Source organism: Echinops telfairi, unplaced genomic scaffold (genome assembly GCF_000313985.2).
Source record: "Echinops telfairi isolate 266 unplaced genomic scaffold, ASM31398v2 ScPeMD7_16;HRSCAF=60, whole genome shotgun sequence".
In the NCBI taxonomy this organism is placed as follows: Eukaryota; Metazoa; Chordata; class Mammalia; order Afrosoricida; family Tenrecidae; genus Echinops; species Echinops telfairi.
Genome location: NW_022103913.1, coordinates 10,997,783 through 11,012,503, shown reverse-complemented (window position 1 = coordinate 11,012,503; position 14,721 = coordinate 10,997,783). Strand labels below are relative to the sequence as shown.

The window sequence follows — 14,721 nt, the reverse complement described above, 5'->3', positions numbered from 1 at the left end:
AGTTCTCATAGAACTTTTAAAAAAAGTTTGTCACTTTAAAACTGAGGCAAACAACAGTAACTGCAATCAAACCCAAGTAAACTAGATTCTGAATAATAGATGTTTGCTTAGCTCACTTGTGAAGTGTGGCAACTGCTTCTCGTGTCTTAATCTGGTCCAGTCCAAATGTAAGGGCAAAACGACGTGCCAATTCCTTAATGCCACTGACATGGGCAGAGGTTCGGTCTAGGTTGGGACCTTGCTCTTGAACAAGTTCATTGAACAACTAGCAGACAGAAAGAACAGATTCACTGAACAACTGGCAGACAGAAACTAATATTAAAAGCACACAAAAACCCCACTGATAGCTAAGAAACAATTTATTTTAGTAGTAGGTAATTCTATAAAAGGCATTTGGTGAAATATGGTTCCCACAGCCACCGTTTCCCTGACTTCAAGTCATCTTGAGCTCATTTTCATGCATCCTGTTTTAATAAATACAGATACAAATAATAAATAATGTCACTTGACTTGGAAAGGGGAAGTATACTATGTATTTACGAACATAAATTGGTGATTCTTGTTGCCTCAGGAATGCCATGATATGAAACATACAGTTTATAACTTTCTTAACAATCATACATAAGAATATTATGACAAAGAAAACCATGTGGAAAAAAAAAAAAAAAGAAAACCATGTGGAGCTGTTGTGCTTATAATTTGCCCTCAACATTAACAAAATATACCGAAGAGTTCTTAAACTGGGTGGAGAGTTTTATAAAATGTTACATGTGGCTTGTTCGTTCCTTCCTTCCATCCATCCATCCCTCCCTCCATCCATCCACGGCAAAACTGAAGCCGTCTACCTGTCTGTCTATCTATCTGTCTGCCTGTCCATTCGTCCATCCACCTAAACCAAAACTGAAGCCGTTATAAACATACTAGAAATATTAGTGAAAAACATTTTAAAGAGTACTGCAGTTGGGGACAACCTTGAGAAATCCCCCAATAAGCTATAAAGAATGAGTAAGGAGTGCATTACATAAAAATGTTAGTATTTATGCCTAAAAAATAAAGCCAAAAGGTAAGTGGCAGATGGGGAGAAAATGTTTACACTGTAAAATGAAGAGTAAATTGAGGATACATTTGAGAACTTCCACAATAAGAAAAAGCCCCTCCCCCTGACCCAGAAAACAAAAGATACAAGATTTAAATAAAAAATTCACTTAAGAGAAAGCCTGCATGGCTAATAAACAAGCAGTTACACAATTAGTAACCAGAAAAATATGAAAAACAAAACAAACTAATGAGGCATTTAATTTTGTTCAGATTGAGAAATAAAAATTTTGATATAGTAAAAATATCAGTAATATAGTTTCATATAAAGAATATAAAGATATTAAGTATTGCTCGCAAGATGGCAGAGAAATAAGAGCTCAGACAAATTATTAGGTGTAAATAAAAATGTGGACTCTCTTTGACCGGAAACTTTACTTCTAGGAATGAATCCTGCAAAAATAAAGATGTGTGTTCAAAATAGTGAAAAGCCTGTAAAGCACACAAATAGCCACCTATAGGCAAACAGTTAAATACATTATATGATACCAGTCTCTACTACAATGTACTAAGATAAAAACAATCGTAATACCACTACATAATCTAGACATTTACCTGCACATGCCTACTTTCCCTCTTGATGGACGGATTTGTTCTGTTTTCATTTAAGGCCCTTCCCGCCCTGTATGTATATGTAATGGATCACACTGGTTTTACCTTTTCAATAGTTTTGCTCCTGTGCGATCTAGCTTCCAGCCCTACTGAATGCATGTGTTTTAAAAACACCCCAAACTTCTAGACCCTGACAACTACCAGTCCATTTCTCTAATTAAAGTAGCAAAGATCCTCAAAAACTATTGCTTACACCTGTTTTACTTTCTCACCTTTCTAGCTCCCACACTATTCTCATTATTCCAGAGTCGCTTTTGTCTACCTTTTAGTTGTTACTGGGTACCGCTGAGTTGATTCTGACTGAATAGAGGTCCACATTGACCACAAATGATAAGAGTAGAACTGCCTCATAAGGTTTTCCTGGCTGTAATTATCTTCATGCATTGAGCTGTTATCCACAAGGTAAGTGGTTTGAGCCTATCAGTTGCTACCTAAAGATGACACTGTCTGCTCTGTAAAAGATTTAAAGTTTCAGAAATCCAAAGGGGCAGTTCTACTTTGCCCTGTTGGGTTATGAGTCAGAATTCACTCAATGGCAGTGAGTTTGTTTTTGAATCTTTTTGTAAGGAGATCACTAGGTCTTTCTGCCTTGTGCAGATTGGGTCAGTTCGAACTAACCTGGTTAGCAGCTGAGCGGATACCAGCTAACTATTTTTTAGTTAGTCCTTTTCAGCAATGGATTGGCCTGGATTACCTCAAGTTATCTACAGTGGAAGTTGCAGTTCTTCTAGAAATTTTCAAATTCATTCATAAGTTCACAATATTCTTAAGCTCCAAAACATAGTCACAGATATATTCAGTAACCTTAAACCTTACACTTAAAATGAATAAAGTGAATATATAATAGCAGTAAAAGCAAGGAACCCTGGTGACATTGTCAGTTCAGTGTTAGGCTGCTAATTGCAAGGCTGGTAGTTCAAAACCACCAGCCTCTCAGATGGAGAAACATGAGGCTGACTACTCCTGTAAAGATTTACAGCTTTGGAAATTCTATGTAGGAGCTTTCTGAGTCAGAACTGACTCAATAGCAGTGGGTTATCAATAAATGCACATTTTTCATTTTCTCACCATGTATTATTTTTCTATCCAAAGGTAACAGGTTGAAAGTTTTAAAACCAGCTTAATAAAACAAGTCAATTATGACTCACAGCAATCCCTTGTGTATCAGAGTAGAATGTGCTCTACAGGCTTTCCAATGTTGACTTTTTAAAAGTAGACCATTAGCCTTCTCTTTTGATGATGCCTCTGGATGGATTCAGACCTTGAACCTTTAGATTAGCAGTGCAGTATGGTATCCTGTGTATTACCTAAGGACCCTTCAGACCAAGTGATACAATTTATATATTACATATACAAATTAAGTTTTAATTTTTGCATAAATAATACCATACCGCATATTCTGTCCTGAAACTGTCATTTAATCATCTAATATTTTGTCTTAGAAATCTTGTAACAACTTCTGGGTATCCCAATTTATTTAAGCATTCCCCTGGTGATGGACATTGAGAACACATATCTTAAATTTTTAAATAAATTACCCAAACTTTCTTCTAAGGAGGCAAAAACAATTTCTGTCAAAAAGACTTTTCTTCTATATCCTTATTAATCAGTTATTGCTCTTATCAAACATTTTAATTCATGTGAATCTGCTTCACAGTGATAACTTTCCATTTGCGTTCTGATTATTCATGAAGTTATGCTGCTTTTTATATGCTTATTGGTATTGAAAGCATCTTCTTCTGAGAAGTGCCTTTTCATATGCCATCTTCAGTTTTCTATGGGATTTAGTTTTCTTTCTTACTGATTTTTAGGATTTGAAATGTATTTTACAAATAGTTTTCCCCAATCTGTAATTTGTCTTTCAACTTCGTTCAAAGTGCTGGTTGACATCGAAACCTTTAAAGTTCTATGCTATATTAATTTTTACTTTTTGGTGTTTTTCTTGACATGGACATCCCTTCTCTGAAATATGAAATTATTTTCAAATTCTTATGAACATTAAATTTTTTATGTTGAAATATGACCCACCTCATAGTTTTTAAAATATATGTTAAGTGTGGCTATAAGTAGTTATTTTCCCAAACACATTGTTGATTCAATTGCTTCATTACCATTTATTGAATAAGCCTAATCCTTTCCCTACTGATTTTAATTCTAAATTAAATGCAGACATATATATGCGCATGCTCCCAAGTGCATATGAATCTCTAGTTTATTATTTGAATACTATTGGTGTCCTCTATTTGCTAACTGAAAGGCTACTGATTTTAACTCATCCAGAGGCAGCTTAAAATAAAGGCCTGATCTATTAAAAAAAAAAAAAAGAACCACAAGAAGCTTCAGAGTATAATTCTATTGTGACCACATGGGGTGGTCCTGAGTTGAAAACAACTTGACTACAATTGGTTAGGGTTTTGCCTTTTCATAAAGACATGTATTTATATGTATTTTTCTTTGAAAATTATTACTTTGTACATTTCCACGTTGGCACTTAGCGGTCCAAGAGTAGATCACCTTAAGATTTCATCTATTTGAAATATGAAAAGGAAAGATTCATAAGGCATGCCAGTTATCTATAGTAATATACTGATATAATGACATTTCTATAAGATAAGCTACTAGTACATAGTAAGCACCCAAAAGGTTTTAATAATGTTATTTCTACTTTCAAATAAAATCAACTATCATCAAGTTGATTCTGACTCATAGTGACTCTGCAAGGTAAAACTGTCCTTCAGAAACTGTGGGTTTCTGAAACCTAACTCTTGATGGAAGTAGAAAGCCTCATCTTTTTCCCATGGAGTGATTGGTGGTTTCAAACTGGTGACCTTGCAGTTAATTGCCCAATGTGTAACCCACTATGTCACCAGGGAACTGCTAAAGTTCTCTTACCTGTTGCAAGCTGAGAATGAGGGTCTTAGCACACTGAATTTTGTCAATCTGCCTGGTTTTACTTAATGTTTCTTTAATAATATCACCATAATCGTTGTAATACTGTGAAAAAAAAGAAAGAAAACGTGGCTTTAAAATGATTAAATTTTCAATTAGCTGGCGGAGAAAACAGAATGATGGATACAGAGGTATTTAATTTCTTCATTTTAAACATAAGGAGGTTAGATACTGTTTAAAGATAAAAGATGATATACTGAATATTCAAAGTTCCTAAAAAATTAATAATAGTGCAATGAAAAACACTAGGATTTGAGGAGGAAAGGTAGCTTAAGTTAGCAAAACTCCTCATCCTTCATGACACAGATTCAACAAACACGACCTAAAAGCGACAAATGAAGAAATAAAACTGGTCAAAACTTGAAGAACTAAAGCCCAAACAGCTAAAATTGCTTGCCAATGGGGAGTGAGTTTGAACAGGAGGAAAGGCTACTAGGTAACAAACTTTTCACTTAATACTATTGTGAACTGATTTTTCTTATTCTAATATGTCTATATTTTATTAATATAAAAAATAAAACCATTGTTATTTTCAATTGTGCCTGCAAAAATTTTAACTAACATTTTTATAACCCAGCTTTTAAACATAGGATACACATTTTTTTAGGAAGCATTTTATTTGAATTCATTAAATTTTGGTTTTTTTCCCCAGTTAAAGTCTAAAACCTACATGGAGCAGTGAGAATACTGTTTGCCATTCATGACGTTGAGCAAGGAAAACCCTGGATATTAACTGATATTACCTGACTAGACTAGCAGTTCCAATACTTGGTCTGTCAGTTTGTTGTACTATAGTGGCTTCTGTGTTGCTGAAAGCGTTGTCACTGGTATTTCAAATACCAGCAGGGTCACCCAATGTGAATAGGTTTTAACAGAATTTCCAGTGCAAGAACATACTATGAAGAAGAAACAGACTGCCTGCTGCAGAGGATTTCACCACTGAAAACCCTACGGGTAGCATCAAAACATCATCAATGACTGAACACACAATGAACAGAAGCAGAACACTGTCAGAGACAGTGCCTACAGATGACCCCTCAGGTTGGAAGGCACTCACAACACAACTGGAGAAGAGCTGCTTTCTGAAAGTAGAGCTAAGCAAAATGACTCAGATGGAGTAAAGCCTGCTGGTTAAAACCTTCGGGATCTTCATCTGCTGATGAGGCATGACTCAAAATAAGAAACGGTTGGGGGGGAAAAATCTAATAATGGGAACTTGGAATGTATGAAATGTGAATCTAGAAAAGTTAAGTCATTAAAAATGAAATGGAATACAAAAAGATAATATTCTAAGCTTTAGAGAGTTCAAATGGACTGATATTGGCCATTTGAATCAGATAATCATAATGAAATGTGTAATGAGCTAAAATTAAAAAACCAGAAAGGAAGAATGCACTTAAGAAAAAATTAAAGCTTGAGCTGTAATCTTGCAAGATTCCATAGGCAAAGTCTTGAATGATGCAGAATTCAAGAGAAAATGGAAAAAAAAGAATGGAGTCACTATACCAGAAAGAGTCCAGTCTACCATTTCAGAAGGTAGCATATGAGCAAGAACCAATGACACTGAAGAATTTTAAGCAGCACTAACTGCATTAGTCTGAAACAAGGTTCAAGGAATTGATGGAATACCAATGAAAATGTTCAAGCATGCTGATGAAGCACTGGAAGCATTTACTGGTCTATTCCAGGAAATGTGGAAGACAGCTTTATGGTCAACTGACTGGTAGAGACTCATAATTGTACCCATTCCAGAAAGGTGACCCAACTAAATGTTCAAATTATAGAACAGTATCATTGATATCACATGGAAGAAAAATTTTGCTGAACATCATGCAACAATGGTTGCAGCAATACATTAACAGGGACCTGCCAGAGGCTCAGGTCGGATTCAGAAGAGAACTTGGAACATGGTAATCATTGCTGATGTCATGTATTTTGGCTGAAAGCAGAGAATACCAGAAAGATGTTTACTTTTGTTTCATTTACTATGAAAACACATTCAACTGTGTGGATCATAACAAATTATGGATATCTTGAGAAGAATGGGAATTCCAAAACACTACATTGTACAAACAGAAAGCAGAAATACTGTGTGACTTAAAAATCAGGAAAGGTGTGAATCAGGATTGTAAAATTTTACTATACTTATTCAATGTGTAAGCTGAGCAAATAATCAGAGAAGCTACCTTCCATGAAGAAGACTGTACATCATGTGAGGTAGGCTTAAGAACAACCTGTGATATGTAGATGACACACTCTTGCTTGCTGAATTAAAGTGAGGAAGGTATGAAGGATTTGCTAATGAAGATCAGGATTGAGTTACAATTCAATGTAAACAAACAAATAATCACAACTAGACTAATAGGTAATATCGTGATAAACAGAAAAGATTGAAGATATCAAGGATTTAATCTTGCTGACATCTAAAATTAAAGCTCATGGAAGTGGCAGTCAAGAGGTCAATGTATTGCATTAGACAAATTGCTGCGTAAGACCTCTTCAAAGTATTGAAAAGCATGATGGCTACTTGGAGGACTCTCAGGTATGCCTGATCCCAAAGCCAGGGTGTTTTCAATCGCCTTATATGCATGAGAAAGTTGGACATTGAATAAGTAAGACCAAAAAAAAAAAAAAAAATCGATGCATTTGAACTATGGTGTTGTCGAAGAATATTGAAAGTACCACAGATTGACAAAAGAACAAATAGATCTGTCTTTGAAGAAGTACAGCCAGAATGCTCTTTAGAGGTAAGGATAGCGAGACTTTGTCTTATGTAAGTTGGACATGTCAGGAGAGACCAGGCCTTGGAGCAGGTCAGCATATTTCATAAAGTGGAAGGGCAGAGAAGAAAAAGAAGGCCCTTACCGAAATGGACTGACACAGTGACTGTAACAGTAGGCTCAAGCATAAGAACAACTTTGAGGACGATGCAAGACCACGCCGTGCTTTGTGCTGTGGGACACAGGGTAGCTCTGAGTCGGACCTCACTCCAAGGCATCAAACCACCACCACCTCTACTACCACCATGACCGCCATCATCACAGACCAGTAATTGGAGTTTTACAATCTTCAAAAGATTGGTCTACTCCTTGGCTACGAGGTTTTGTTTTGTTTTTTTGTCTTTACATAGTGAAATTTATTCTTTTTTAATTTAGGTGTCTTAGTTTACAGAAATATAGGCATGCGTGTTAAAAAAGCGTTTGTATTTGGCTGCCTGTAGGTGAAGGGACTGGCTTCTTCAAAATCTGGGGTTCCTGAACCTTGGAAATCTCCATGTGTCTTGACATCTAGCTCCCCTAAATCCAGAGGGGTCCTACGGCAGGGATGCTGGGTTCCAAGGACATGCCTTGCTCCTGCCTGTCCTCCCCTGATGAGGCTCAGCACAGTGTCTGCTAGCCGCTCTGTCTTCTGTCTTGCAGAAGACAGTTGGGAAACCAGTCAGGGTTGACGTGGGTGAAACAGAAGGCTCCTGTCATTCTCCCTCCAAATTGGCACATCATCAGAGGGCTACGAGGTTTTACAAAGGGAAATTAAAAAAACAAACAATTGTCCTTTCTGTGCAGTTAAGAATTATTCACCATCATCCTCTCCACTCCCCCCACCCCCCACCCCCGCGCAAAAGAATTGTCCTAAGGATGAAGCAGAGTAAAATACATCAAGATACTAAGGCAGTCAACAGGGAGAACTCTGCAAACTTCAGATTTGAAGTGATCATCCAGGAAACCTATGGGTGAAAACCCCATAAAGTCACACACCTATTAGAATAATCATAAAGAAGTTAAGACCTACTATGAACAGAAGTATACCAAAAAAATGCTAAGCATAGAATAAGTTTTAGATGAAGCACCAATGCAATACTGTTATGGGATGAGAAGGACCAACTAGCATTCTTCACACTTTATGCTTATTGATTTCCTAAGGGGAACAATCACATTAAAAAAGGTAGGACAAACATTGCCAAAATGGAACTGGATTCCAATCTTAGGTAAGACAGCACCATGTCATTCCAAATGAATGTTTCCCAGTCTATATAAATCAGGTTCTTAGAAAAGTTTCTGAGATGGTGAAAACACTGTTTCAATGTTCTTTAAGGAACCCTGAAAAATAGAAAAAGTGCTGAAAGATTGAGAGGATAATCATGGTTCTGATTTTTGCAACAGCAAGATCATACAGAAAATAAACCAACAACAAAACACATGCTTGACCTCCCTCCTTGTTAGGTGTCACTGGCTTGGCGCTAACTCAAAACAGAATCAAACAATGTCCAGTTCTATTCTAGACAGTCTCCGTCATGCTGCGTGGGGTCAAGGAATATGTACTTTGAATGAAACTCCAATTCACTGGGGATTGATCAGAATTGGGAACAACTATTCTGACAATCAGTTTTGTATTAAATTTACTCAAGATTAGAGAATACATTAATAGTGCCTGTGAATACTCAGAAATGAAGTGATAATTAGTCTAAGAACAGATGTTCACTAACATTTTTCAAAGATCCAAAAGGTAAATATATCAGTGTATTTAACTATCAGCATCAGTTTGGCAATTTTTTTCATAATTTCTTTGAGACTATATAGAAAAAAAATTAGGTTAAACACAGGTAGGTATATTTATGTTGCCATCTTGGCATGGGTATTTCTTCCTTTTCATGCTTATTAATCTCTCTCCCATGGATCCATCTAAACTATTCAGTGATTTCCTTTACGAAGCCTCTGTGGTTCCTCTGAGCTGTCTCTGTGCTATTCTACGTCATGCATCTATCACTACAATAATCATGTGGAGGCTTTGTGGTCCAATAGTGCCACACCTTGAAATCAGACAGACCTAGAATGAAACCCTAGTTTTTGTTACCTAAAGAGTTGTCTGATCTTGAAAAAGTTAACCTTGGTGAGTATTAGTTTCCTTATCTGTAAATAAGGATAGTATTTCCTCTCTCATAAGATCATTATCAAAGAAACCAAAAGCAGCAAAACACCGTTTTAAGCATAAATGGCAGCCATTATTTACATGCTAAATATTATATACCACAGCTTCTCTATCAATCTATGAATTCCTTAGTACAAATACCAGGTCTTATTTCTGAGCCTCTGGCTACTCACTCAGTGTCAATTATATTATAGTTGTTCAGCAAAATATAATTAGTTATTATATTTTAACTGAAATTGGATCATTCCTACACATAGATTAAAGCACAAGTGGATCAATGGCACATAAAATAAATGTGGCACATAAATATGAACGTGGGCAACATAGAATATTTCCTATGACATAAGAATAAGGCAAATACATGTACACTTCAGTGTGCTGCTCCAATTTATGCCTATCAGATGATACTATGAACAGTTTCAAGAATTGCTTTTCTACGGTCAAGGACAAAATGAAGCTCATGGAAACTAGAACCAGGAGTATATATGAAAGGACTGTCATATGAGGAATGTCTACATCAAGTGAAAATCACGCAACATCTTATCTTCCTCCAGATAACATTGACATTTTTCAGCACAGAATATAAGGTTTGACGTCACCTAATTAAATGGTATGTCAGGTTATGTTCTTATCAGCAGTAACCTATACTGTTATGTCATCAAATTACTTGCATTTCCCTCACAAAATTCAGATTCCATTGTGTCTTTGTACACAGAGTTCAATCTGTCTGCAAACTCTTCCCCACCACTGCTTTGTTCTTTAAAAAAAATTTTTTTTGCTTTATTCTTTTAACTACTTTGTCTTCTCAGACTTAGTTCAGAAGGCACTTCTGAGAAGTTTTCACTGTCATCATTTCTAAGAGTTGAGTATGTTTTTTATATCTCTATAAAAAAATTCCTAAATGTACTATTATGCTGTATAATGTACTATTATACTGTACAGTGTTATTGTCTATTTACTGGATTCTGACTGAGGATCACCTTAGGGCAGGAATGAAAACAAACAAATTAACAAAAAATTACACAACTTTGAAACTTCAGTGCCTGGGAGAGGGCATGGTTCATGGGAGGGGGCTTTAAAAAAGTTTGCGGAAAATTCCACTATCTTCCAATTCCTCTTTTCCACAAACTTGGTGAAGTTCCCTTATAATAGGAATACATATCAAAGAGAAACTTTAAAAGCTGTATCAGAAAATCATCAATAATGCATAAATGAAAGTTATCAATTTTAACTTTGTTCATCATGCTTTCATTTTAATTACAAATTTCCTTGCCATTTAGAAGAAAATAAAAATAAATGAGACTATACCTTCATGTAATGTTTGAAGATGTCTGCAGCTGCATGCATGTCAACAATGTCATATATGATAAGTTTGCTAAAGGCAGCAAGTAGATTCCTTCTTTTATGTAAGGCCTCAATTTTATTAGCTTCATCTTCTTCATCACCCTCTAGCCACAGAAAATAAGTTGGTTATGAAGTTTGGCCCTTTATCCAAGGTAAATAAAAATGTGTATAACCGAAAGCCAGGTTAATATTATAACTTTACCAAAAGGTTTACCATATATACTCATATATAAGCTGAGTTTTCCAGCACATTTTTAAGGTAGTTTTTGTGGTAAAATTAGGTGCCTCAGCTGATACTCGGGTGGGCTTATGCTCATGTAGATACGGTAATTCAGTTTTAGATGGGATAAAAACAATCAAACGGCTGAACATTTTAAATTTTATTTTTCAAATGATTTTAGGATCTTGAATTTTGGTTAAACACCTATAAAGCATTAAGATTCCTCTTATGGGCGTTATAGATGGCAAAGCCTGAGCATATTAAGCAAATCGAAGGTCCATTTATTTTTCTCTGATTTTTCTGATGCTTTGAGAAGATGTTTACTTTTTTAAATTATTATTTGTGGAGTAATGGATATATGGCTATTACAGTATTTACTGTTTAGTACCTTTCCTAAACATGGTTATATTATCAGCTGAGAAATAAAACATGTTAGCATATCATGCTCTGTAACAAAAAAAAAAATCAAATATTTAAAAAATAAGTAATATTTTTCGTTGTCACAGGTTGTCTCAGGGATAATTTCTAATACCAGGGAAAAAATTCCCCATATCAGTGGTTCTCAACCTTCCTAATGCTGCGACCCTTTAATACAGTTCATGCTGTAGTGACACCCCTAGCCATAAAATTAGTTTTGTTGCTACTTCTTAACTGTAATTTTGCTACTGTTATGAATTGGGAGACCCCTGTGAAAGGGTCATTCAACCCCCAAAGGGGTCGCAATCCACAGGTTGAGAACTGCTGTCTTAGATGATGAACGTTAACAGATATGTTTAAGGCTCAACCTCTTTGCATTGACACATTAATGTCTTATGCTATCCATTATTTGAAACAGCTTTTTCTCTTCCCTTCTTCACATGTATACATTCATGAAATAATTTATTCTTAACCTCTCATTTAACTAAATAGTCCTGTTGTGAAGCATCAATGCTATAAGTTGGAAATTCTTCACTTTGTTTTAGGATAAATAGGTAAATTTCAACTTCTGAGATTAAGATGGGCCTTAAATAGAGGCATTTTGGTTCACACACTAATAATTTCCTAAATTGTTCTGATATGTAGAGAACATTCTGACTGCACAAAAGAGATTTGTGGAAGATGTTGGCTCCAACAATAGAATGTTTAAATAATCTATTTTGCAAATAACCAGTTCTAACAAACATTTAAAACTAAACATTTACAATTCAGTCTAATTTTGCCAAGTTAGCATTGTGTAGATTCAACACAATTTTGACTGGTAAGATTTAATAGTCCACCATGTAATATATCAAATTATGTTTATTTATATAATAACAGATGGAATATCTGCTACTTCACTGAGAAACTGCAAGGAATCTGGATGCTTTCCTTTAGAAAAATTGTGAGCCTGGACTCACTCAATTATAAAAAACATATTGCTAATATATATTTACAAATGTGATAAGTGAAAAATGGACATTTATAGAAAAGTTCATAAAAACAGAAGACTGGAAACTAGTTACATGTCAAGTGCTATGAGATTGACTGTATAAACTATGTTATACCTATAAAATGAAATTCCATGCCAGTGGTTCTCAACCTTCCTAATGCCACGACCCTTTCATATAGTTTGTCATGTTGTGGTGCCCCCCAACCACAACATTATTTTTGTTGCTACGTCATAACTGTAATTGTGCTACTGTTATGAATTGGGTCACCCCTGTAAAAGGGTTGTTCGACCCCCAAAGGGGTCGCAACCCACAGGTTGAGAACCACTCTTCTATGCAGATGTTAGAAAATGATTAAGGAAGCACTACTTTATATAGAAAGAACTCTAAAGTACATTAATGGGGGAAGACTACTTTTTTCTCCCCTTGTTGGTTTGAACTGTATAACTACATTAATTACCACTAACACTTATCTAAAGTGAGAAATCCTAGCCCTTGTATGGTTATATTCAAATTTTTTTTGGGGGGGGGGGATTCATATCTTTGGGGATTGGTCAAATAAGATTAATGACAAAATGATAGCTACAAATACCCATGCTCTGGTTCTCCTCATCTTGGTCAATGAACACGTGATCCATCACAAAACTGAGGAGTTCCGACTGAAGTCCAGTATCTGGATTAAATACCAAAGGCTGAAGGCCCTCCCTGCCACCTGTCATTAATTGGTGGCTAAAAATCATCAAAAGGTCACAGAGCAACATGAAAGCCTGAAATGGAAAGGGATTTCATCGGTAAAATATTGTAGGAATACAGCTAAAAGAACAAGTCAATGTTAACAAAAACATATTAAACAGTTCAATAGTAGAATCATACAAAAACTTTAAGAAGTAAAATTTTCCTTACTTATTTTAATCTCCAGTTCTTCTCATTAAACAACAGCAATATTTAAGACTTTTTTTTCAGTTTTAAAATATCTATTTCTTTGACTTACTTATATTAACTCAAAATTAGTTGACTCAGATGTGAATGAAAAAAAATGGATTCAGCTGAACTCTGGAAATATAAAATTTCTAGATACTGACAAGTGTTAGAAATAAATTATAAGCTACTTACAGTAATCAAATAATTAGAAGAATGCCATACACCCCCTACACAACTTTTTATTGTGACTTCAGTGTGGGGGGGGGGGCGTTTACATGAGATCATCTTTGTATTCAACAACAAATTCTAAAACCTCTCCTCTCCACCCCTATCTCCTTTTATGGTATATTCTTTTCCCCTTCATGCTAGCTAATTAGCAGAAGTCTTAAGACAAACTGTATAGTTCAAACTGGAGTGTAGTATTCAATTTTCAAATCCTTTAAAACATATCCAATATAAAATAATTATATTTAACCAAACCAAACTTACAGCCCTTGAGTCAACTCTGCCTCACAGCAACGCCCAGGATAGAGTTCGCTTAGATTGTAACTCTTTACAAAAGGAGGCAGATTCATCTTGCTCCAGTAGAGGAGGGAATTAAAAGAGATTATATGGAAATATTTTTTACCCCAGCCATGTTTTGGGATACCACTGTGTAGTACTTATGCAAAAACTAAATTTTTGATTTCAAGGGCCACAGCGCTGGGTACTTTGGACAGCACAGGTGGGGCTCAGAATGCTCAGAGAATAAGGCTTATGATAGACCATCCCTGGTTCCACTTAAAATTACATGCTGACAATTTAACAAAGGCCTGTGACAATCTATTTGCAAGAAGAGATCAAAAGGCTAAATCCCACAGTGCCCTTAACTAGATGCAGTAGATGCTTTCCTGACCAACATAATAGACTATATAAAAAAAGGAATAATCTGCTTAATATGGAAGTACTCCCTAGCAGAACACTACCATATTGCAATGAAATGACTCACAAAATTATTTCAGAGCAACAGTGCTGCATGGACCCCACTCTAACCTTTTTGGACTGCCTCTCCCCAAAGATCAAGGAGTTGGACCAAAGGGTTTGCACCTTTATTTTTATTTATTTTATAAAATATTTTCCTTCTTTAAAAAAATTAGTATGAAATCTGGTTAGACCAGAGAATGTACACTGGTACAGATAGGAACTGGAAACACAGGGAATCCAGGGCAGATGATCCCTTCAGGACCAGTGGTGTGAGTGGAGATTCTG

The 14,721-nt window shown here is 35.6% G+C and overlaps 1 protein-coding gene across 1 annotated transcript in view; it reads right to left on the bottom strand.

Moving 5' to 3' along the window:
• The window catches only part of STAG1 (stromal antigen 1), a 296,042-nt gene that overhangs the window by 14,404 nt on the left and 266,917 nt on the right, over positions 1-14,721 (bottom strand). Inside the window, exons 24-27 of the mRNA XM_045287455.1 lie at positions 13,145-13,319; positions 10,891-11,030; positions 4,600-4,701; positions 117-265 (exon numbers count right to left, since the gene is read on the bottom strand). Coding sequence (XP_045143390.1) covers positions 117-265; positions 4,600-4,701; positions 10,891-11,030; positions 13,145-13,319 — 566 coding nt within the window. The remainder of the gene's footprint in view (positions 1-116; positions 266-4,599; positions 4,702-10,890; positions 11,031-13,144; positions 13,320-14,721) is intronic.